At 41.6% G+C, this 25,233-nt stretch overlaps 1 protein-coding gene across 1 annotated transcript in view; it reads left to right on the forward strand.

Annotated features, from left to right (window-relative positions):
- The first annotated feature begins 8,408 nt into the window (after positions 1-8,408).
- Rtn1 (reticulon 1) overlaps positions 8,409-25,233 on the forward strand; it is a 210,463-nt gene continuing 193,638 nt past the window's right edge. Inside the window, exon 1 of the mRNA XM_057782258.1 lies at positions 8,409-8,957. Within this exon, the coding sequence (XP_057638241.1) occupies positions 8,717-8,957 (241 nt within the window). The 5' untranslated portion in view covers positions 8,409-8,716. The remainder of the gene's footprint in view (positions 8,958-25,233) is intronic.

Raw genomic sequence — 25,233 nt, forward strand, 5'->3', positions numbered from 1 at the left:
ATTTGCTATTCAAGAATTTTATTATTGAGAATTTTTGCATCTATGTTCATAAGGGATAGCTATGGCCTCCTGAAGTGAACTGATCAAGAAGTTCGTTCTAGTTCTATTTTGTGCAATAATTTGATGAATGTTGATATTAATTCTTCTTTGAAAGTTTGGCAGAATTTTATGCACGTAAGCCATCTGGCCTTGCAGGTTTTTGTTTGTTTGTTTGGTCTTTTTGAGGGGAGGGAATTGTGAGGACTTCTTAATAACTTTCTATTTTAGTAAGTGTTATAAGTTTGTTTACATTTAATAACTGATCTTGGGTTAACTTTGAAAGTGGTATATATTGAGAAAATTATCCATTTCTTTTAGATTTTCCAATTTTTCAAATGATGGAGTATAGGTTTTCGAGGTATGTCCTTATTTTCTCTGTATTTCCTCTGTGTCTTTTATTTTCCTCTTTTTGTTTCTAATTTTGTTAATCTTGATATTCTCTCTGACTTTCCATTAATTTGGATAAGGGTTTGTCAATCTTAATGACTTTCTTCAAAGAACCAACTCCTTGTTTCATTGATTCTTTGCATTGTTCACTTTGTTTATGTTTTATTGATTTCAGCCCAGAGTCTGATTATTTCTTGTTGTCTAATTTTTGGTGTAATTTTTTTTGTTCCAGAACTTTCAAGTGTGTTGTTAAGTTAATGGCATGAGCTCTTTCTACTTTTTTCCCCTCTTCTTCCTCCTCCTCCTTCTTTTTAAATGTAGGCACTGAGTGCTATGATGGTGCCTCGTAGAACCACCTTCTTTGTGTCCCATAAGTTTGAGTATGTTGGGTTTTCATTTTCATTCAACGATGAAAAGATTTTAATTTCCTTTTTGTCCTGACCCATTTTTCATTCAGTAGTGAGCTGCCAGTATCCATGAGTTTGTAAGCTTTCTGTTGCTGTTGATATCCAGTTTTATCTGTGGTTGTTAGAAAGGATGCAGGGTGTTATTTCAATTTTCTTGGCATCTGTTGAAACCTACTTTGTTTCCAAGTATGTGGTCAGTTTTGGAGAGCATTCTGTGAAGTGCTGAGAAGAAGGTACATTCTCTTGTGTTTAAGAGAAATGTTCTGTAGATATCTGTTAGGTCCATTGGGTTACAATGTCTGTTAGCTCCAGCGTTTTTCTGTTTAGCTTTTGTCTTGAGGATCTGTCTATTGGTGAGAGTGGAGTGTTGAAGTCTCCCACTGTCGGTGTAGGAGGGTCAATATGTGACTTAAGCTGTGTTTGAACTTGAGTGACCTTGTGTTTGGTGTATAGATGGTGGATTTTTTTCTTTGATGAATATGTAGTGCCCTTGTCTATCTCTTCTGATTTGATTTGAAGTCTGTTTTATCAGATATTAAAATGGCTGCACCAGTTTGCTTCTTCGGTTCATTTGCTTGGAATAACTTTTCCATCTTTTTACCCAGAGGAAATGTCTAGCATTGATGCTAAGGTATGTTTCTTGTATGCAACAGAAAAATGGGTTCTGTTTTCAAATATGTTGTGTTAGTCTGTGTCTTTTTATTGAGACCCTGGATATTGCAAGATATCAATGAGTACTGTTTGATCCTGCTATTTTTGTTCTAGTTGTGTGTGTGTGTGTGTGTGTGTGTGTGTGTGGTTTCTCTCTTATTTCTTGCATTTTCTGGTGCATGGCTAACATTTTTGGGTTGGAGTTTTCCTTCTAGAGCCTCCTATAGGGCTGGGTCTGTAGATACTGCAAAAATTTGGTTTATCATGGAATGTCTTATTTTCTCCATCTATTGTGATTGAAAGTGTTGCTGGGCTTAGTAGTCTGTGCTCTTTTAAAGTCTACAGGACATTTGTCTAAGCCCTTCTGGCTTTTAAAGTCTCCACTGACAAGTTAGGTGTTGCAATATGTCTGCCTTTATATGTCTTGTTCCATTGAAGTTTTCATAGTCTTAATTTATTCTGTATGGTTATTGTGTGCAAAGGAAAATGTCTTTTCTGGTCCAGTCTATTTGGTGTTCTGTATGCTTCTTGTGCTTTGACATCTCATGCTTTTGGTTTGGGAAATTTTCTTCTATGATTTTGTTAAAAATAATTCTGTGCCTTTGTCCCAGTTTCTTCTTCTTCTTCTATTCTAATCATTCTTAGATTGGTCTTTCCATAGTGTCCCAGATTTCCTGGATGCTTTGTGCCAGGATTTCTAAAAAATTTAACATTTTCTATGATAAAGATATCTATGTCTTCTACCATGCCTTCAAGGCCTAAGATTCTCCCTTTCATTTCTTATATTTGTTGGTAAGGCTATTTGAATTGAGGTTCCTATTTGAATTGCTAAAATTTTTATTAATTTGGATTGTTATGATTCTATTTCCACTTTCAGGTCTTGAACTGTTTTCTTCATTTCCTTTTAACTGTTTGTGTTTTCATCGACTCCTTTAAGGGATTTATTCATTTCCTCTTTAAGGACCTTATCGTATTCACAAAGGTTCCTTAAGGTCTTTTTCTTGTGCTTCAGCTATGATCCAATACCTAGGGCCCACCATGGTAGGATTGCTGGGCTCTAGTGCAGCCATATTGTCCTGCCTGTTATTAATTGGATTTTCACACTGGCATCTAGGCATCAGGGTTTGGGAAGATTGTAATTCTAGGTGCTACTATCTGGCCCTGTCTTTGTTGGGCAGTTGTTTTGTTCCTTGCTTTCTATTGCTCTTTCTGATGCTTAGGAGAGTGTGATGGCTGTGTGTTGCCTGGTAGGAAATTCTTTAGGGATCTTGACAGGTGTGACCATTGGGGATTCTGGGTAAAATGTGTTTTCTAGGTATTGGGTGATGACTCAGGAATGCAGGTGGGCTAGGAAGGGGCTCTGAGGGGGCCCATAGGAAGGACGAAAGCAGAATGTTCCACCGCGATCTGTTCAGTCCCCTGGGAATGGAGCAGAGATGAGGAAAGGCAGGTGGTCTGCTACAGAGCTGGGGATGAGACGGAGACTTTGGGTTTGGAGAAGAGTGGGGAGAATGAAGATCTGATGAAGCTTGCCTACCTGCTTTGCTGGCTGACTTGCTTGGTTGGCAGGCTTAGCTGATGGACTCCCAGATAAAGGCCCTAGTGCTGGGGACTGGGCTGACAGGATGAGTGGGGAGGAAGGTTGGAGGAGATCTGTGTGATCTGCGGGAGGTGGGGACAGGAGGAAGAGGAGGCCAAAGTTATGGTCTGCTACAGGGGTAGGGGTGAGATTGTGGGATTGGGTTTGGGGCAGTGGAGGGAGAGGTGAAGATCTGCATAGCCTACCTGCTTCCCTGGCCAGGGTGGCCTCCAGCACTGCTTTATAAAATGGTGCTGTTGGCTCCGAAAATAGTCTGGCAGTCTTCCCATAAGATTAAACTCAGAGTCACTTTCTGTCCCAACCGTTCTAATCACTATTCTGCATCCAACAGAAATTAAAATATGGAGACAAGCCTTTGCACACAAACCTTTTTAAAGAAATGTTATTTGCAATGCTCCAAAGTGGAAATAATCTAAGTTATCTGAGCAATGGTTGAGAAAATAGAGGAATAGACACACTCATCAATAAAATGGGAATAAAATGTGGACATGACACACCACAAACAAACACTGAAAATGCTATGAAAAGCAGAAAAAAATCAGATGCAAAATTCCACATGGTGTCTGATTCCATTTATATGAAATTCTCAGAATAAGTGAATCTACGAAACAGAACAAAACTGAGAGTTTCCTGGGATTGATCCTGGTGTTGGGTGGGGTGGAAATTATTGCTAATGAATATGGAACGTGTAGATGGCCTGATGAAATGTTCTGAATTCCTTGTCATGTTGCCTGTAAACTTCTAAAAATCACTGGATTATATACTAAAGTGAGATGTATGTGAGCACATACGTCATAAAGAGCAAAGATTCGGTCAAAGGTCATTTCCCTCTGTCAGGTGCACTCTGACTGCTTCTCAAGCACAGAATGTCTTCAGAATCCTTTTATTCTCTCCAGAGCATGGAAAATTCAGGTTATAAATCTCCTATTTCACATTCTCTCTCAAAAGGCTGTTTTACAACAAAGATAAATGAAAATATAGCAAAAATGTCTACACAAGTATTCTTAGAAGCATTATTTGTAATAACTCAAAACTAGAAAGAGCCTGGGTCTGTATCATCTGATTAGCAGGTGGGTAAGTTAAGTTATATCCATATAATGAACTAATAGTGACCAATAAAAATGGTTATCTAACTAATAGAAATGGAATATTGACTCCCTACTTCGAAAAAGGCCCCTGAACATGTTATAAGTGAAAGAAACTTTGTTTTGCTTATGTGTGCAAATTAAGAGAAGATCTGGGATTGATGGAAAGTGGTACGTTCATCTCTTCCTTTCCTTCTGAGAACATTCTACATCTCACCCCTCTGGGTCAGGTGGAATGCTAGTGGCCCCTCTCCAATGACAGAAGAGCCTGGTGTGTTTGTTACAAAAGTGCCTATTGCTCATTCTTCCTCATTTTTCTAGAACCTCTCTCCTACAGAATATGATTATGGCCCATAATACTTTCTCTACACAGCACTCCAAACATTTATCACCTATCAGCCGGTGGATCCTGTTGTCCACTTCTGAAACAAGCTATTCCATGTTGAAGTATGTGTGTCTGTTTGACCTAACTCCTTTAAAAAGTTTTTATCTATTTTTTTAAGAAATTAGTTTTCTTCCAACATAATATTTTTATTAATTATTTGGGAATTTCATACAGTGCACCCCAATCATACTTGCTCCCCATTCCTCCCAGGTCCACCCTCTTACTTTTGTCCCCTCAAAAAAAAAATACAAGTCCAAATTATGCTGCCCATATACTCGTTGGTGCATGTTGCTCTAACTCCTTAAAGAACCTTTGAGACGCATTTCTGAGTTAAGGTTACTTTTGAGAACACAAGAATTATTATTGGGATGTGGCTTCCCAACAGAATGCTTACCAACCATGCGACAAGTTGTAGTTTCAATTCCATGCTAAAAACAAAAAACAAAACAGAACAAAAACCACCAACCAACCAAACGACAAATTCAAAAACAAAATGAAAACAGATACACGGGTTACAAATAGCCAACAATGTATCCCTCACTAGCTTGGCTTCAACAGTCACTGATTTGCTGAAAATACCTAAAATTATGACCAGCTTTAGTCTTGGAAGTCATTTCTCAGAAATAATTTAGTATGTACCGTTATCATTCTCAAAATATACAATTGTTAAGTTGACCGTAAACCTTACACAAAGGGGTTACAGGATATTTGATCATACTGTGAACCCCAAGATAGTATTATTTACTAGAAAAACCTGGTTTTAGCGGTGGTGTGGCTCAGCCCTAGTGCACACCTTTAACCAATTGTAAACAGGATTAAATAAAATTAATCACAAGTTAAAAGGCCAAGCAAGCAACCAGTTGACAGGAAAAAAGCCATTGAGTATTAAGAGAGAGTCAGGAGGATGGATAGAGAGGCTCACAGGAAGTAGAAGGGAGGGACATTAGGTTTGAAGAGTTTTGTTTGAGACAGCATAGGAGAAAGTGCTCTTTCTTGGATGTCAATGGAGGAGGAAGGTCAGCTGGAGCTTCCTCTGCCTCTCTGAGTTATCAGGCTTGTGCCCCAGCATCTGACTCCTGGGTCTTTATTGGTGAAATCAAATGCCACTGAGATTTAGTCAAAAAACAGCACAGAGGCACTTCTAGAATGTCCAGTCTTTGTCCAAGCAAACTGGGATGCAGGGATAGTAGACATGGAAAAGGTTTCACATTGGTTAAGGTTGTGACATTTTCTCCATATGCCCCCATATCCTTTACAGTATGAGGTTTGGCTGAAGTTAAGAAGTGAAGCTAAATGTTCTCCACCTTATTCCTTTTCTGGAGACCCAAAACAAACCACATGGCAAGAAGAAGAAGGAGAAGAAGAAGGAAGAAAAAGAAGAAGAAAAGAGTCAATTCTTCCAAGTTGTCTTAAAATGCTGAGAAAGCCTTAAAAGTTCTAGCCCTATTTTCTTTGTCTCAAAAGCATTTCAGGCAATTCACAACTTGTAGTGGGTATGTGATTCCTGGAACCCTGTCACTCGCTGCGTTATGTCCACAAATCTTCAAAACAGTGAAGCTTCATCAGCTCCGAGGCATGCACATGTGATGTGATAGCAGTATGAATCTTCTTAGATCACATCAGAAACCTGAATATTTCCCTCCCCACAGAGAACTTGTATCAATTCACATGTTGAGTCTCCTAAGTAAAGATATTTGAGCAGATTGCTCGGTTGAAACATGATCTACACCTTATTAAATACTCTGTTTCTCTCTGTCTGTGTCTCCCTGCCCCACCTTGCAGGGGACCAATCCCAGAGCCTCACACATCCTAGACAAGTGTTATGCTCCTGAGACACACCATCAGCAAACCATGTATTCTTTTCAGAATAATCTCTGAAATGAAATTATCTGGTTCCTATAATGAATAAAACATAATAGACTTAATTGTCTATTTTCTTCCATATATCCTCAGACAAGAGTACTGATTAATGGCTGATGAAATGTGGGAAATAATTAGAATTATATCCCTATATCTATTAATCATAAGGATACAAAGAGGTTTGTGCAGTTTGTCAAGTTTCTGATTGCTGCCTTTCTTCACTGTTTCTCAGAGAACCAAAATATCTGTCTCCCTCACCACATTGCCACAATTCAGTACTCCTTAATAGCCATGTAAATGTATCATTTGAGCTTTCCATGCTCTTGACATGTTAATAATGAGACTGTGAGGAAATCCCTACCTGGAATTCTTGACACTTTAAGGCAATCTAAGCAAGAGATTGGAACGACACATCCAAGTACCTCCCAGTTGTGTGACTACATTAAATTCCCTGGAACACAGCAGTAAAACAAGCCTTTTCAACTTAATATCTTAAGAAGGTGCTTATTTCTGATAGATTAAAGAAAACTGTGATGATTCTTGATAACCAAGAGTTGGTTATTGTAGGAGGGGATAATGTTTATAGCTTTATTAAGATAACTGACTAATATAAATTGAGTCACAGAGTCACACATATACACATGACAACATGGTTTTTAACCAACGCATACGCCATGGAGCCACCATCACAATGAAGATAATGGACATATTCCATAGAACCTAATTTTGAGAGAGAGAGAGAGAGAGAGAGAGAGAGAGAGAGAGGCAGGCGATGGTGAGCTGTCAGATGTGGGTGCTGGGAACCAAACTCTGGTCCCTCTGGAAAAGCAGCAAGACTCTTAACCATCATGTCGTCTCTCCAGCCTCAATAATTAACCTCCAATATACCAAATAATGTAAAATTTTGGTGACTGCCAGACACCCACCACATTTTCTCTAATTTATTGCTGTCCTCCGAACATTGTTGTACCTAGTAACACGAAAGATTAGTCTGAATTAGGAATCTTTATTTCCATCATTTTTAGGAGCACCCAAATGGTGCCGACTCTGCCCTTTAAACCCACAGACAGGTGTGAAGAGAATGGTAGCTGAGAATCCTGCACAACCTCGTGCATGCTGCAGCACAGGGGCCGACCGTTTTTTAGAGCAGGGCCGACAGATAACTGTACCCCTCTGTTCTGATGCTGAACTTAGCCGAAGACTTAAAAGGCACGCAGCATGTTATGTAAAACATGTCGAGTTTGAAAAGACAGGTCCAAACATGGGAATGACACACGTGGGCGAGTCACCTCCCCCTTCACTAAGTATCTCCCATTGTGTCAGAGAGTACGGTAACGGGGGGAAAGAGCAGCAGCAGAAGTTTCTAGGAATGCCCGTGTCTCCGGTAAAGTAGACTGCCCGAGACAGTCTGTCGTTTGTACAACTTTCAGCTGAACGCTTCCAAAGGGAGGCACAGCCGCTTCTGTATGCCTAGTGGCGTCCTGTTTGCTTTCGGTGCAACATGGAGCAGGTCTGGGATTTTTTTTTTTTTTTTTTTATAGTGTGTCTCCTGATGGCCCATTCCTGTACTCTGTTTTGTTATTGTTGTTGTTTGTTTGTGTGTTTGGACCTGCTCTTGGAACTGCCAAGGGTGAAGGATTTAACCTCCAGGTCGCAGATATCTGTCTTCACTTGCCACCAACACCTGTCTTCACCAGGTCACCACTCAGATCAGTGTCCTTTCTCCACCAGGCTCTGGTCACCGTCAGAACGATTCCCCAGCCTTCCTTGCTCTCCTAGAGTCCCAGGACTCCAGTCTGACTTTAAATTCTTGTCTAATCAGTCAACCTGCAGTCAGTACCTGCTGGTCCTCTCCTTGTATTTTTCCCCAGATGAAAGGCAGAGTCAAGTGGGTTTGGCACATTCCTTAATCAGAGCCTGCCATTAGCAGGCCCGGGGCTGACGTGCACTGGGGAGGTCTCGGACAGAGCAGGCCATTTTCACCTGCGTAATAACAGGCTTGGGAGTAGCAAAGCGGCGCTGGCACAGCAAGCAGCCTCTGGAGCAGGGGAGGAGCGCAGGCGGGCGGCCGCCCCGGGGCCCCGGAGGAAGAGGAGGGGGAGAAGGAGGAGCCGAAGCGCCCAGAGCAGCAGCCACCGCTCGGCCCGAGTTGCAGCAGAGGCAGCGACGGCGGCGCGGAGACTCTGCAGCCTCCCTGAGCCCGGAGTCCCGGTAGGGACAGCATCAGGGAGCTCCCGCGCCCCTAGTCACCGCATCCCGGCCTTGCCAAGCCTCCATCGTCCAGTCGGGGGCACCGCCAGCCATGGCTGCACCTCCGGATCTGCAAGATGAGCCGCTGCCTTTGGCTAGCCCCGGGTCCCAGTGGTTCGGGGGCCGGGGGGAGGGGGAAGACGAAGCAGCGCCGCCGAAAGGGGCCAGGCCAGCGCGGCAGGAAGGGGAGCCTGCCTGGGGGTCGGAAGCCGGAGCCGGGGTAGTACCGCCTGGGGAACTGTGCTCCGGCCCCGCCCGGTCGCCTCCCGTCGCCATGGAAACTGCATCCACAGGTAAGCCCGGAGGGCACCACGACCCTGCCAAATGGAGGCCGATACCCTGGTTTCTGGAGGGTCCTCTAGTCCACAGATCTCCTCTGCGTTTTCCTGGCTTCTCTGCCTGGGGCACTAACCCCAGCAGGGTTCCGCCTGGTGCGACCGTAAATGTTAGCGGACTGGTGGAAAACAGCAGTGTGCTGCTAGCGGGTAGGAGGAAGAAGGCTGTCAGTCCTGTTATTTCGTTATTACTCTTGTTTCAGCCTTACATATTGTCCCTGTTGGCAAGCTTGGCTACTGCTGCGCCCCGGAACAAGTTTCTCCTTCTTGTCAGAGGCCTCGGGGCAGCAGGGCGGGTGTGACAGGTTGTGATGGTTTTCTGGGGCGTGTTTGCGCGCAGCGTGCTTCGAGGGGCGACTGCCGTCGTTGACAACCAAGCAGCAGGCGGTCCTACTGCTTCAGGACCCTCCCGCTGGGTTGAGGGCAGTGAAGTGCTTCAGTGGCTTTAATTCTCCCTTTCTCGTCCCTCAAGGAATCACCACACCCTACTCCTTTCCAGTTCCTACTCCAGCTCTGCTCCCCTTCTCCCGCGCAGAAAACAAACCCCAAGGAGTCCTGCCCTTAATTCCAGAGGGACACTGTGGCAGGCTTGAGAGCTGAAGCCTTCCCTCTTTATTTGCTAGTTGCTCTTTACCTGAATCTATCAGCGAGAATTAAAACTTGGAATCCCCCAATGTGAAAGTCTTGGCTGCGGATTGGAGTACTGGGGTTGTGGCCAGAGGTCCAGGCACAGTTTACCAAGCAGAATGAACTCGCCTCCTACATTTGAAAAAAACAAAACAAAACAAAATAGCCAGGGGCAAAAACTCTTCCCCTGACTCATCCTTCGCAGTTAGACAAAATCCTTGCCTGGCGAGACCAACCTGAGGACCACGGCTTGTCCTTGGAGGCTAGAGAAGCTAGGCGCGTCGTGGGGAGGGGTGGCTGCCTGGTTAGCGCTGTTTCCAGAAGAAATTCTGTAGGGGGTGGTGTGTTGTGCTGTAGTCTGCGAGGCTCTGCTGTTCTGAAGTGGGAGTTTTGTAGTTTTGGTAATGTAGCGTGAGGCCTGGGTGGTGGGTGTTCCCGGAGGAGGGGATGTGGGTTGGACTGGCATATGTACTCCTGGCAGCTGATTTAGGGAAAACCCCTTTCTTACGCCACCCTCTCTCGAGGGTTATGTGGAAAGCCTTAGGTTGTCTTAACTCTGCTCTTGAGCAAGCAAGATCTAAGTCAGAAAAGGAGATTTGGAGAATGTGTTGAATAATGGAAAGGAAAAGGTAGGGGGCAAGAGAGAAAAAAAGAGAGAAGGAAGTGAAAGAAGGCGAGGGAAGGTGGAAGGAGTGGGGGAAAGGGGAGACCTGGAGATGGCGGGGATGGGATGGGGGGAGGGGAAAGGAGGACCGATGTGAAAAGCCCCAGCAGTTGACAACCACGTTTGTCACGTATTAATTACTATGGGATCTAAATCTAAGAGCAGTTTCCTGGTCTCTTGCAAGTTCTTGTCTTCAAATGAAGAGAAATGAAAACGTGGATCGAACTGCAAGAACAAAAGGCAAATGACAACAACCTAGAGCCTTTGGTGCCTGTAGTCTTCTTTGCTGAGGGCGGCTTACCGTTCAAAAGCTTTGTCTACTATATTCCAAATAAATTCTTTGTTTCTAAGCTTTACCTGCCTCCCATGAGTGTCTCCAAGGGCAAGTGAGTAAGAAAGAAAAAGTCTTGGGTTAGGTTACAAGCGCTAAAATGCTTAAAATGGATGTGCATATGTATATAATACAATAGAATGTTTCGATATAGTATACATTGTGGAGTTATTAAAACAAGCTGCTTAACACAACTGAGATCAGTTTTAATGGTGAAAACACTTAAAATGTACCCAGGAATTAAACATAAACAATATACTGTTACAGAGTTGTGGCTCGATGGGACAGTCACCATCTTCCACATGTAGCATCTCTATGATGAAGAGATTTTGTTTTGTCAGGTAATTTGAGGTTTCCTCTCGTAAGGATCAAATGAACTAATAAAATCAAGCAAGGTTCTAAGTTTGGGTACGAGGAGATTAAAAGGATATTCACAGACATGCATATTTGTATAGAAATGTTTGAGCTGATTGTTACTGCGTGAAGGGATATCTCATAAGATTGCTGTCTGGTTAATGTTTTAAATCTTCAAGCTCTCTACTTCATAGGCAGGATATAATGCTGGAAATGGCAGCCAAATAAGTAGCCATATGTTGAAAAATCCAATTAAAAGCAGGGCCAGCCTCCTTATGTGCGATTTTTGTAGGTTTTTTTTTTTTCCTTTTTCAGTGTAAGCAAAAATCAAGAAATCAGTGACAAACCTGAGGCTGGACCATGGTGCACCTTGCTTGACTTTGCAGTTCTGTATTTTGCTTTATAAATAGAAACAAGCTTTTGTGAGGTTCTGAAGACGAGGAAGCCCGAGCTCAAGGTGTCCAGAAGTCTGTCTGCTGTGGTTCTGTCGTTGTGCCCTCCAAGGGAAAGAAGACAACGTATTTTCCCCCTTTGAAAGAATGCTTTTGGCCTCAATGTCAGTGGAGACGCAATTTAGACTTAGAGTGTGAAGCACTGTAAACAGACAGCTCCGTTTTCACACGCAGTGTTCCCATGTAAGACAGATACGGGTGTTTTCAAAATGGCTTTTCTGAAAAAGAACCACCAATCATGCCATCTGGCCAGAAATTCTGTTATTTATTTTTATACATTGATGGTAATTAAAGTCCCTCGAGAAATAGTTCCAAAAATTCCTTCTCTGTAAACTCCCAGAATAAGTGTATATATAGCTCAACACCAGTAAAGCAAGCTATAAGGGCCCATTACACTGAATGAATTTTCAGATATTCTCACTGCTTCTGTCACTTTTCTAGCATGGAAAAATTTCCAACAATAACAAGAAAATAACACTTTCTTGCTGAGCTTTAATTTTTCACATCTAAAATGCAGCGGGCATGTGCAATGATGTATTTGACCAAGGAGCATTCCAAGTACCACGAAGAGGCTACAGTGCCAGGGTCTCTAACTATGGAACACTGCCAGTCTCTTCGAATTTTATACAAAAGGTGCTGAGAGCAACTGAGATACACACACACACACACACACGCACACATATATATTCCTGGGAACTAGGAGCACACAAAAACAAAAGGAGGGAAGAATGGCCTTTTGTTTACAGAAAGATTTTTGTTTTTTTAAAAAAGAGCATTTGAACGAATTGGAATGGTAAGAAGTTGACCTATCGACTGCTTTGGGAATGAACTCATTGGCCACACGGAAATCGATGTGGAGGGCTGGATGGAGAATGGTCAGGAGAAGCCAGTTCCATGTGGCTCGCCTCAGCTGGACCATTCTGCGGATAAATCTGACACATCCTGTGGATAATTGTAAGAAGAAAAGGAAGAGTTCTTTTTGAACACACGTTACTGGGGCCATGAAGTTCATAGGTAAATTTTTAAAAAGCCAGATGTGATACTCTGTTTTCCATCTACCATGATTCACATTATGGCGAGCATATATTATACATCCCATCCAGAAAACTACAGTGTTTTACCAGCCATTGTTTCTGGAAACTGGGCAGACTGTATTCACTATCGCATGTGTTTGATAGGTGTGTTGGGTTTTTTTTAGATTTGGAATACTTTCTGGCCATTCCCTTTAGAAGGTATAAATACTAGTCTTTTCTCTTTCATATTTTGAGAAAGCTGCAGCGATACTGAAGCAAGAAGCAAGTCTCCATCTTGCTTTTACAGTCTATAGAAAGAGTAAAACAGTCTGGAAACATAATGCAATTTATTTCTCTCGATGCAGCCTTTGGACAGATAACTTTTCTGGCAACTGAGTATGGTACACATCTCTGAACACAGAAATGCTAGGGTTAACACCTAGAAGTACTTCTACACTTTCCAAATACATCAAAATGGGTAGCATCAGGGCATTAAGCCTCATTTGATGTGTTTGAAGTCACCATTCTGTAAACTCTGCCTATCCCTCCACACAGAGACCTGTTTCTGTTATTTTCTAGATTGACTATGAACTTCTAACACTGAGATTTGGGAGTCAAGGACCAGCGTCCATTTTACTGTCCCTCCTAGGAAACATGGATTATTTGTAAAGTGAGAAATTGCTGGGGTTCAGTTCACCCTGGTAAAAGGGCAGTTACTGAACGTCTCTGCTGAATACAGGTCAAGAGTTCCTAGAACATGGGCCACTTCCTTTTTACATCCATGTTTAGTTTAGCCAAACACTTCCTTTTGTGTCAACTCTCATTTTCCTCATTCTCAAATCTTTGCTGGGAGCTTGACTGGCAGGTCTTGCCATTGTCCCACTTCACAGGGACATGAACATGAGCTAGTTTTCTGAGGTCAACACAAGATACGCAAATATGAATACTGCTTGCTCTGACTCTCTCTCTCTCTCTCTCTCTCTCTCTCTCTCTCTCTCTCTCTCTCTCTCTCTCATATATATATATATATTTATTTATGGAAAATAAATTCATTCCTCTGTCTTACTCTTTGTCTTATTTTGCTTTTCTTCAAAGAAATAACTCTGTTAAGAATTACTTCAAGATCTTCAACTTTATCCATTATGATTTAATCATAATATTATATATACATATATAATATATACACATAAATTATATATACATATTTTTGAGATTATAATTTAATTGGAACATTTATTCCTTCCCTTTCCTTCTTCCAAGCGTTCTTATATCTCCCTTCCCACTTTCCTTCAAATTTGTGGCTGCCTTTTTCACTATTTGTTACTGCATGTAAATGCACACATATATGTTTGTGAAAAAAAAATATATATTTCAAATACAACCTTTTCAGGCCATATAATTATACTTGTATGTATGTTTTCAGGGCTAACCATTTGACAATGGACAACTGATTGATGTGTTCTTCCTGGAGAAGGATACTTCTCCTGTTCCCAGCTTTCCTTAGTGGCCTATAGTTCTTTGTTAATAGATAAGGCCATTTGGGCTTTTCTCTATTTAGCTTGGCATGTTCATTGGCATCATCATTGTTCAACTCACATTTGAGTGGTCATGTTGATGAAAATGTATGGGTGCAGTCTCTGATATTGCTAGGACACAATCTCACGGGAAACTCTCTGGTCCTCTAGCCCTTGCAATCTTTCTACCCCTTCTGCAGTGTTCACTGAACCTTAGGTATGGGAGTGCTTTGTGAGTGTATCCATTGGGACTGGGCTCCACAGCTCTGCATTTTGATTAGCTGTGGTTTTCTGTAGTGGTCTCTGTCTGTTGCAAAAAGAAATTTCCTTGTTGGAGTGTTAAGGTTACACTTACCTGTGGGCATAAGGACAAATGTTTATAGATAGATTCTTGTTAGGGATAACGCTGGTTTAATAAATTAGTGGTTGTCCGTTCTCCATCAATCATGACTTCATGAACACTGAGTAGTTAGGTAAGTTTCCAGTACTGGGCATGGTCTCCCTCTTGTTGAGTGGGTTTTAAGTCCAATTAAGAGCTGTTGAGTACTGCTAAGACAGGTGTGCCACTCCTGCAGCCCTAACGCTAGCACACCATGGTGTGGTTCATAGATATAGCTGGGCAGGGCTGTTTGGTGCCTTCCTTCTCTGTAAGCTTGCACAGTTCCTTATGGTTTGATAATTAAATTATTTCCATAGTGAACTTTGAAAAATGTACTGGAGAACTTAGAGGGGAGGGAAAACAGAGGGTGTATTTTCAAGATACCAATATATCAATACAGGAGTGCTTGGCACTGAAGTCATCAAAAAGAACATAGTTTTGAAAAAGAAAAACTGGGCTTTTGTTTCTTTAAATACTGTTTGAGATCAAAGAGAGCACTGAGAAGATCCTGAAGTACAGATCCTACTGTTTGTGGGGGATGCTGTGGTAATAATGTATGAGAAAATGGGAAAGAGCTTCCCACTTCATGTTTGCCATGAGTGATATAAATGGACAAACAGGAAAAACTCAAACACATGAGCTGCCTGGACACACATAATAAGTAAAAGCCTTTGTAGTTGCTGTGATGAGACCAGTTCCTTGGGTGCAACCATTTTATATCTCATGGCACTGAGTGGGCAGCTTTAACATTCCAAGTATCTTTTGAGAAGACAGCTAAGGCCTGAAAGTTAAAATTGATATTTTCTCAAAGACATAAAAACAATTGATTCTTAAAATCTGTAAAGCAAAAATCTTCAAGTCTGGTCAAGCTTATTAGTATAAGCTAATAATGTGTTTTATAGAAAACAAAATCTTTTGAAAGAAGGAGTATATTAATCTCCAGAAATTTGTGGTTCACTAAACTATAGCCCATGTAACATAGTTGTTTTCTTTTCAGATTCAGAATTACCATCATATACACAACACTAATTGCGGCCAAGAACTCAACTTGTAAATGGTGTAGAAAGCTTGTTCTTTAATTGCACAAATATTATTATATTTCAAAGGATGGCTGATATGCCAGAGGGTAGCATTAATAGGAAAGAAATTATTGTTTACCCCAAAATGTAAGATGAACACTTTTTAAAAATATCTTTGGTCTTAATTTAAAATTTTGTTTTTGGGGAAGGAAGAGTGTGTTAGATGGTCTTATAATTTAAAAAGCACAGAAGAATATATAGAGAAAAAGAAACTGTCTTCATAGTTTAGTTTTGAATAAGATAGTATTTGTTTCAGTCATAATTCTACAATTGTTTTGTGAACCCCTGGTATATATCAGATGTTGTTGTAAGCACTGAGAAAAAAAAATCTGTTTCCCCAAAAGTGTCTTTTTGGGGTTGGTGTTGGGGCGAGGACAGACACGACAGCAATCAGAAAGGACATCTGAAGGGATATAAGGTACCGTGGATAACGTCCAAGCAGAGATGTGGGAGCTGAGGGCTAATCAGAAAGACTCCTTTGACAAGGTGGTGCCAAATCGAATGTTTTAGTAACACTCACAGTAGACCTGTGCCAATGTCCCATTCATAAAGGAAAGAAAGAGCAATGAAATGAGCTTGGGAAGAATGGTAGGTGAGCAGAAGCTGAAAGGTAAGACAGCCCATTAGGCCCTTGCCACCACTTTGGCTATTACACCAAGTGAAAAGGTAAGAGGTCTTTATCCCTAGCAGGGGACCTATTTCAAGCAGCTCACTTTGCTCATCATGTCAAGAATCTAAGACGGTAGAAGGTAGTAGATTTGGAGGAGGAATTATCAGTCAGTAGATCACACTGGACTCAACTAAAATGGTAACATTAGGAGATGAAAAGTGGCTGGATTCCACATACAGAGTATATCTACATATATTCCAAAACTAACACTACATCTCAGTGGACTGTGGATGGGATATGAGAGGAAAAAATCTCATTCAGATTGTGCAATGGAACTTGACATGAGCAAATATAAAAATAGAGTTGCTACTAACTCGACTTAGGAAGGTTTTAAAGAGGGCAGAATTTAAGAAGCAAACAAGAAATTGGGTTTCAGAATTGTTGATTTTGAGATATCAGATACCCAGGTGTCAAGTTTTCATTGTTCAGTGGGGTTGGAACCTGGCATGGAAGAGGAAATACACATCTGGTAGTTGTTGACAGAGCGATAAGATCACAAAGAAAGTCAGTTTTCACAGTGAATGGGTCAAGGATTTCTGAGACACTTGAGTATTCAGATGTCTTCGTGGAAAGTGGCCAGTTTAACAGCTGCTGAAATATTGAGAGGGGAGTGAGGATATTATGGTCTAGGTGAAGGGGAGAGTAAAAGGGTGAGGAGGAACTCAGAGGAATTCTGATAGGCTTTTGGGATTCCCTTGGAATTTGTGGTCATGAATATATGTGAGAAAAACCATCGCATATATTATAACTCTCTCCCTCCGTCTCCTCCTCTTTTTCTTTCTTCTCTCTCTCTCTTTTTTTTTTCTCCAGGCACATTCAGCCCAATTTTGGTTTAGAGTAGTAAGTGAATGTTTATGTGATTTCTGTTTTTATTTCATAGTAATCCTGACTGCAGATTTGAAGCCAATGTAAATGAGTGAATACACAATGCATCATGGGATCTGGTGGGAAGCATAAAGGGCAAAGGTGATAAACAAGGCATTGTGCTCTGCTGGAGAGAGGGTTCCAGAGTGAGAGCCAAAAGAACAAATGGCATCAATTGGAAAGTTAAGGTGTCTGAGAGAGAGATTAGGAGGGAAGTGGGGATTCTAAAGGAGCAGAAGACAAGCTTGAGGAGCTGAATCCCGGATGGGGAGGATGGCAGTGAAGTGAGCACCTAGATGCTTTCTAACAACACAGAACGGTGACAGATGCAGGAGAGTGGCAGTGAATGACACACTAGTTGATATCTTTAGGGAAGAATATAGTATCCTGGGATCCAATCTACGGCATTTGAAAGGGAGATAAGAGGAGTGATCCATGAAACCATAAATATAAAATCCCAAGTATAGGTTCAGGAAAATCTGTTTAATATGTGCAGAATGGAGGAAGGAAAACTTAAAATAGTTCATGACTGGGTTTGGGAACATTGAGGACTGTAATATGAACTAGTGGTATGGGAAGTTATGGAAATATTCTCTGCAATCCCAAGTAGTATTACTAGAAAGTCTCTGATGCACAGAGTATGAGGTAATGGTTCCCTGCCTGTTGTAGGTGCCATGTTCTGAGGCATTGGTGAGCTATGTAAGGTAAGGAAGGACAGCTGTGGACGAATAAAAAACCAGACCATCTAGGAAATTGCTGGAAGACAGCAAACGTTGGTAACAAGAAGAAAAGCATTCCACGAGGTGCTTCATTTTATGAAGCGAAGGAGACAAGAGGCAGTTGACTTCCCAGGGCAGAACAGAGATGAAGGATTTGGAGACATGGATTCCTGCTGAGTGAAGAAGAATGATGTTATGGTAGATAGACAAGGCCGGGCAGAGACTGTCTCCCAGCATTCAAGCAAAAATGAGGTTGTTGACTTGGTAGGGAATTTTGGGAAGGAAGATATGCTTAAAGCCCAAACTCCAAGCCTTTCCGGAAGAGAGTTGCTTCCTATCCTCAACACTGTATTTTTACATAGATCTCAAAAGCAAACTCAGAAGTCACCTAGTAAAACTTGGAATAGTATCCATCATTAAAAACCACAGATAACCTCAAAATAATGACCTATCACACACTCTCCATAAAAGTGTAGCTTTTTAGAACCCATCTTGATTTCTCTACTGTTAAGAAATTTCCCTAGTACAGTTCTGTTATGCTAAAAGCCCCATATGATTTGTTCTTCATCCCCCTGCCTCACTATCTCTATTTATTTATTCACATAAGACTATGTTTGTGCATTGCCTTCTGATGTATGTTTTCATCTAGAACAGTCTTTCTAACTTCCTGATATGAATTTTCTAATTATTTACTGAATCAGATTATTATAAAATCAGTTATAAACCAAAATCTTTATCATCAGTGTAAGGAATTTTTGAATATTGTATTTTTTTGAACTTTGTTTTGTGTTGCCTAAGGTTTTCTTATTTGGTGAGGCAGTCATGACTTTTGTGACTGGGTCACCTGTTGGTGAGTGGCGGGGCTGCGTCCCGCCATCTGGTTAGCTTTCCCCAGAATAATTACACGGAAACTGTATTCTTTTGAACATTGTCTGGCCCATTAGTTTCAGCCTCTTAATGGTTAGCTCTTCCATATTGAATTAGGAGCGGCGGGCTGCGTCCCCGGCACCTGGCTTCCCGCATGGCCAGCTTATGCCCCCAAATAATTACATGGAAACTGTATTTTTTAAAACATTGTTTGGCCCATTAGTTTTAGCCTCTTATTGGCTAGCTCTCACATATTGTTTTAACCCATTTTTAATATCTGTGTAGCCCCACGAGGTGTGGCTTACCAGGAAAGATCTTAACCTGTGTCTATGTCTGGTGGGAGAATCATGGCGACTGCCTGACTCGGCTTTTTTTTTTTTTTTTCAGAATTTTGTTTTGTCTACTTTGTCTCCCTAATTTTTTGTCCTATCAGGGCCAAGCAGTTTTTTTTTATTAATTAACCAATAAAAACAACAGATAAATACAAGACTCACCTCCATCAGTCACCACTGTAGAATAATGGGCTTTTCTTTTCCCAGAATTTTCCTGTTCTCATTGCCCTGCTTCTACTTCCTGCCTGCCTACTGGTCAATCAGCGTTTTATTAAAATACAATTGACAGGGTACAAACTGTTGTCCCACATCACACTCCCCCTTTAAAAAAAAAAAACAAGAACTCTAAATCTAATATCTTTTGTTTAGCTTTTCATTAAAGATCACTTCTTACACAATAGGAAGTTGTATTTGATTATTGTAGATCTAGTTGATAGAAACAAAAGCCAAGTTCGCCTCAGTCTGTGACCTGGACTTTTCAACTTTGAAAAGTTAGTACTTCTCAAAATGAGGTCTGTAGACTTCTTGTTTACATGTAGCTACCCATGGACCTTCAAACAGGGGAGCAAACTTACCAAATGCAAGTTAAAGCTATCAGAAGCACCAATTCTCTTGGTTGCTGTTCTGTTGCTGTGATGAAACATCACGACCAAGGCGGCTTAAAAAAGGAAACACTCAACTGGGGACTTGTTTGCAGTTTCAGAGGGTTCACCAATGATATCATAATGGGGAGCACGGCAGCAGGGAAGCAGGCATGGCTCTGGAGCAGTAGCTAAGAACTTATATCCTGATCTGCAGGCAGCAGGCAAAGAGAGAGCAAGCCTGGGCTTGGCATTGGTGTTTTGAAATCTCAAAACCCATTCCCAGTAACACATCTCCTCTACCAAGACCACGCTTCCTAATCCTTCCTGTACAGTTCCACTTACTGGGGGCCAGGCATTCAAACATATGAACCATTCTCATTCAAACCATCACGTCAGCTTACAGGGCTACTCCATTATTCTTGGTATTGTGCTAGAATCTGGGGGAAGAGAGGGGCATGGATTATGTTTTACCCACATTTCCTCCAGAATATATTATCCTCTAGTTGGGAAGAACGACCAATGCATACAAAAGGAGAAGCTCATGGCAGGGTACGGCAGGTACTTAAATGGATGGTACAAACTTCATGTCTGTCAATTATTGTTTGCCTGTCCCATGAAAGTGTGGAGTGTCACAGCCAAAGGACAGAAAGGACAGGAACAGACAGAAGCAGTCCCAGGGATGTACAGGGGTTGGTTGGAAGAGGCCACTTGTGCAATAGGGGATGTGCAATGAAGCCCAGAATTGGTCAACCCATGACATTATGGGATCTGCCACTTGGTCTTGGGTCTCATCAGGATAAAGTCTTGTATAACTAATATTCTGGAAAGATGGAGAGCCCAGACTTCCCTTATCCTTCCTACTTAAAGGAAAACTAAGAAGCCCCATGTGTTATATATGAAATAAATATAAACAGACTGAAATATGGAGAGAAGTCAGGCTTTCTCAGAACCTTGTGATGTGATGTTGGACATAGAAACGAATTCTAGGTTTCCTTCTTCTTAATATATCACAGACTAGATCCCGGGGAAGCTAACCACAGGATGACACCAAAGGCCATGAGCACAAACATCCACCCAAAGCCAGCTCTTCCCCTCAGTAAAGAAGTATCCAGTAGTGCTTGACATTTCTAGGCAATAAACTGTTCTGTCTGGAGATCAGCTTAAAATAAATGGAGGCCCAATTCCCACTGAGAAACTCAGCCTTTTGCCCCTTAAGCTGTTGAGAGGCTCCTAAGGGAATAAGCTTAACCCAATGCCTAGCCAGTGCCATATTATATGAAGCCAAGGGAGAAAGAGGGGTCTCATCACTGCTCAGGAGCAAGGATACTAAGAAGTGAAGCTTACCCCACCTCTGTCTTTCAGCTTGAAGGCAGAAGTCTTTTTCACCCAGGTTGTCAGAGCATTTCAGGCTGACCTCATTGGGCCAGGTTACAATTGGAAACAATTGTTATGGAGCTAGAAAGACAGTTCAGTGGTTAAGCATATGGCGGCTTATAACTCTCTGTAGTTCCAGTTCCAGGGGGTCTAATGTCCTCTTCTGGCCTCATTAAATTTTATGTTCATATACTCATGAACATAAAAATGACCATATCTCTGAAAAAACAACCCAACTGTTATTCCAAGAACCAGCATGAACCAGAATGACAAATGGTATCCCAACATTAAAATTAAAAATTACCTGTCAATGATTTTAAAGGAACTGCCACAAAAATAATGTAATAAGTAATTACAAATACGTGTAGAGCAATAGAATTGAAATAGAAAAACTCAAAAGAAGTAACAGCCATAATGACCCGGACATGGCGGCACAAACCTGTCATTGTAGCCCTGGGGATGGTGAGGCAGTGTATTAGCCTGAGGTACACAAGATGACCCTGTTTCAATCAAATGAAATGAAATGAAAGACAACAACAACCCTATAAGGAAGAGCAAGTTCCATCTGACAAGTACAGTATCTGAAAGAACTGACCGGCACGTCTCAGCGTGTGGGCTCATCCAGAAAGTAGTCAGACTAGAGTAAAGGTCAGTGCGCTTGAAGATGAACGGCCCAGCCTGGGCCGGAGAGAGAAAACAGACTGAAAGCAGAAGTGGGTAAATCACAAAAGCCTTTGATCCACAGCACAGGACTTGCTTTCCTGGCAGTTCTCGCTTCAGCCTCGGTCTTCAGACAGAAGTGGCCAGTTACCCTTAGGCCTTGAGAAGTTCCTCACAAGCCTAAGACTCCCAGTTCCAGCCTTTTGTGGACAGTAAACAGGAGCACATGCAAGCCAAGTTCTTTGTACAGAATTTGCACTTAGTACAGAATTTACTGGGCTTTGCCAGACTCTCTGTGTTTAATTCTTATCACCAAAATGCAGAAGGTAGAGTTAGTTCTGCATCCAAGGAAACTGAAGTTAGAGATTATGCAACATGTCTGAAGTCACACAGCTAGCAAGTGGCAGCTCCAGGCCTCAGACCTCAGACTGTGGCTCCTCTTCTCAATGACTTGGCTCCTCCCCCTGCGCCTCTACTGGGCTTTTCTTGTGTAACATACATTTTATAATCCTGACAGTAAAAGTTGCACATTAAGTACAGTGTTAATCTATATGAAATCTAAACTAGAGCAATCATGAAATGTTATGGGGAAGGTAGTAGCTAAAACTCAGGTAAGATAGAACCTAGTGATCCTTACCCATGAGTCTCAGCCAAAAGCAATGATTAGCTGCATCTTCAAGGGAGTTTGGTAAAGATAGTAGCAAAATCCTGCTATAGACTGCTCAGACTAACTGCTTGAGTAATGTCGGAGGACTGTGGGTACAGAGCTGTGTCACTTGTATAGAAAAAAAACAAGGGTTTTTGTTAACTGCTGATTCTAAGTCAGTGGGACAACAAAGCCATCCCTAAAAGAATGAACATTCAGATTCAGCTCACCCCAGACATAGATGTGCAGGGCCCAGCAGAGTCCTGGATGAATTGTCAGGGCAGGAATAGGAGGAGAAATCTTGACTGCAGAGGGAAGAGCTGAAGATGGACAGCCTGAATATACGGAGATAGAATAAATTATGATAGCTGTCAGAAAACACACAAAGTATGGCCAGATGGCTTAGGAACTCACTCAGAGGCCAAGGATGTGGGCTTCAGTATCCTCAGAGCTATAAAATGAGGGGGTAGTCCACACTACTCTGCATGGGAAGCAGACACCTGTCACAGGAGGCATGCAATCACAGTGGTGCTGGTTGGTTCTATGACAAAGGACTTAGGAGAGAGGAGATACTTTTTTTTTTTTCTTTTTTTTTTTGGTTTTTCGAGACAGGGTTTCTCTGTAGCTTTGGAGCCTGTCCTGGAACTAGCTCTTGTAGACCAGGCTGGTCTCGAACTCACAGAGATCCGCCTGCCTCTGCCTCCCAAGTGCTGGGATTAAAGGCGTGCGCCACCACGCCCGGCTACTAACACCATCTTGTACACAAATTTGTGCTCCCCCCTTCCAGGCCTTCCCAGGTTATAAATGTCTTTAACTCTTTAGAATTCAATGACCCCAGACACTTTCAAATAGATCACTGTTTCCTTAGCAGCTGTAGTTTCAGAGTTCGGTGAAACTTTACTGAACCACACATTTGTTTGTCCAACGAATATTTAGCTAAGCACTTACTACACACACACAGGGTATGAAGATGAATGGATGATGTAAAGACAGAGTCAGCAAAGCAGGAATATGGCCAGGCTATAAGGGAGAGCCCAGGGGGTGAGATCTCAGCGGCATGAGTGATGTCATATTCCTTTGTTATATTTTAACTGTAGCATGTGATGCCTCCTGTGCCCATTCTGCTTGAGAGTAAGCTAACTAACCTTGCCTCCAGCCAGACAGGACCTTCTAAGTACTCTTTTTACAGACATTAATGGTGCTTATCACACCATTAATATGTTTAACAAAGCTTTTTATTCTATATAATTGAAGAGTAAATTGCAACTCAGCATATTTGAATTATCAGGACTGAATTTACATGAGTTAATTTTTTATTTTTTAAATAAATTTTTATTTGTTTTTAAAAAATAAATTTATTTTTAAATTAAATTCATGGTGCTAGAATAGTGATTCTATTTCATTTTACCAGAAATGGGAAAAAGAACTGATGTGGGATTTCCCTCTGTATGCTGTGATTACCATTGATTAATAAAGAAACTACTTTGGACCTATAGCAAGGCAAAACTTAGCTAGGTGGGGAAAACTAAACTGAATGCTGGGAGGAAGAAGGCAGAGTCAGGAGAAGCCTTGGAGCCACCACCAGAGACAGACATGTTGGAACCTTGCCTGTAGGCCACAAACCTCATAGTAAAATATAAAATACTGGAAATGGGTTAATTCTAGATGTAAGAGCTAGCTAGCAATATGTTTAAGTGATTGGCCAAGCAGTGATTTAAATAATACAGTTTTCTGTGTGCTTATTTTGGGAATCTGAACAGCTGGGAAATGAACAAGATGCCTTCTTACAACAAAGAACTAACCCTCATATTGTATTATGTTTTGTATCTATTTTGTTCATGTCCATTTTGCTTTCTCTGCCATGCTCTGCCATGTGTCTAGGTGTGTCCACCTGAGGAGCACCATACTGTTTGGGCTTCTCATTCACCAGGCTTGTGAGCCAAATGATACCTTTCTTCTTTATATCTTGCCCATCTCAACTATCTTACTAGAATATCAAAAATTGGATGAAGATATATTTCATAGAAATTATACAGTCTTTTAAGCCAAGCATGTCTTGTTGATAATTGGATGTTTGCATATCCAGAGTCTTAAAAAGAAGAGTTGGTTTATGTATTTCTGTAAATAATAGGAAGGAATTAAAATGTGTTTTAAGAGGGGAGATATTATACTTTTAAAATAAATAAGCCCCAGAAGTAATCCATCTTGAATGTGTTATGCACTAGGTGTTGGGCCACAAGGCTGTTTGTGTTACTCACTTATTGTTTTAAGGACAGTGATTCACTCTGCTCAGGTTTTTAATTAAATCACAATAATGCCCAGGAACATTGATTCCTGTCTTAGTTAGGGTTTCTATTGCTGTGAAGAGACATGATGACCACAGCAACTCTTATAAAGGAAGACATTTAATTGGGGCTGACTTACAGTTCAGAGGTTTAGTCCATTATTGTCATGGTGGGAAGCATGGTGGCCCACAGGCAGACAAGGTGCTGGAGAAGTAACTGAGAGTTCTACATTTTGATCAGCAGACAGCAGGAAGAGGGAATGATACTGGGCCTGGCTTAAGCATTTGAAACCTCAAAGCCCACACTCAGTGACACACTTCCTCCAACAAGGCTACACTTCCTAATAGTGCCACTTCCTATGACCCTGTGGAGGTCATTTTCATTCAAATCACCACAATTTCTAAAAGGAATTTCATCATGTTTTATTAAAAATGAAAGACTCCATTCTTCTGCCAGACAGGGGAACCTAACTCAGCCTCCAAGGGCCTATAGATGGAGTAAGGGCAAAGCCACATCTATAGCTCCTAAGTCTCGGGCACGCTCCATTGCACCTGCTACCCTTCACCTTTGAAACACAGCCTGAGAACAAACAAAGCTGTGTCCGAGGACAGCAAAGCCAGGCTATGGGGGTTCAGCTTCATTTTACAAAGAAAGAAAGAAGCCATAAGAGTAGTCTCGGAGATAGAGTTGCTAGGAAAGACAAGGGAAGAATGGGAAACCCAGGCAGAGCTGGGACAACTGAAGCAGGGGAGGGTGTGTTGGTTTAATCCTCAGATGGACTTAGACAGAAAGGAAGAGGGGTGGAAGGAAACAACAAAAA

This window comes from Chionomys nivalis, chromosome 10, assembly GCF_950005125.1.
Source record: "Chionomys nivalis chromosome 10, mChiNiv1.1, whole genome shotgun sequence".
Taxonomy (NCBI): Eukaryota; Metazoa; Chordata; class Mammalia; order Rodentia; family Cricetidae; genus Chionomys; species Chionomys nivalis.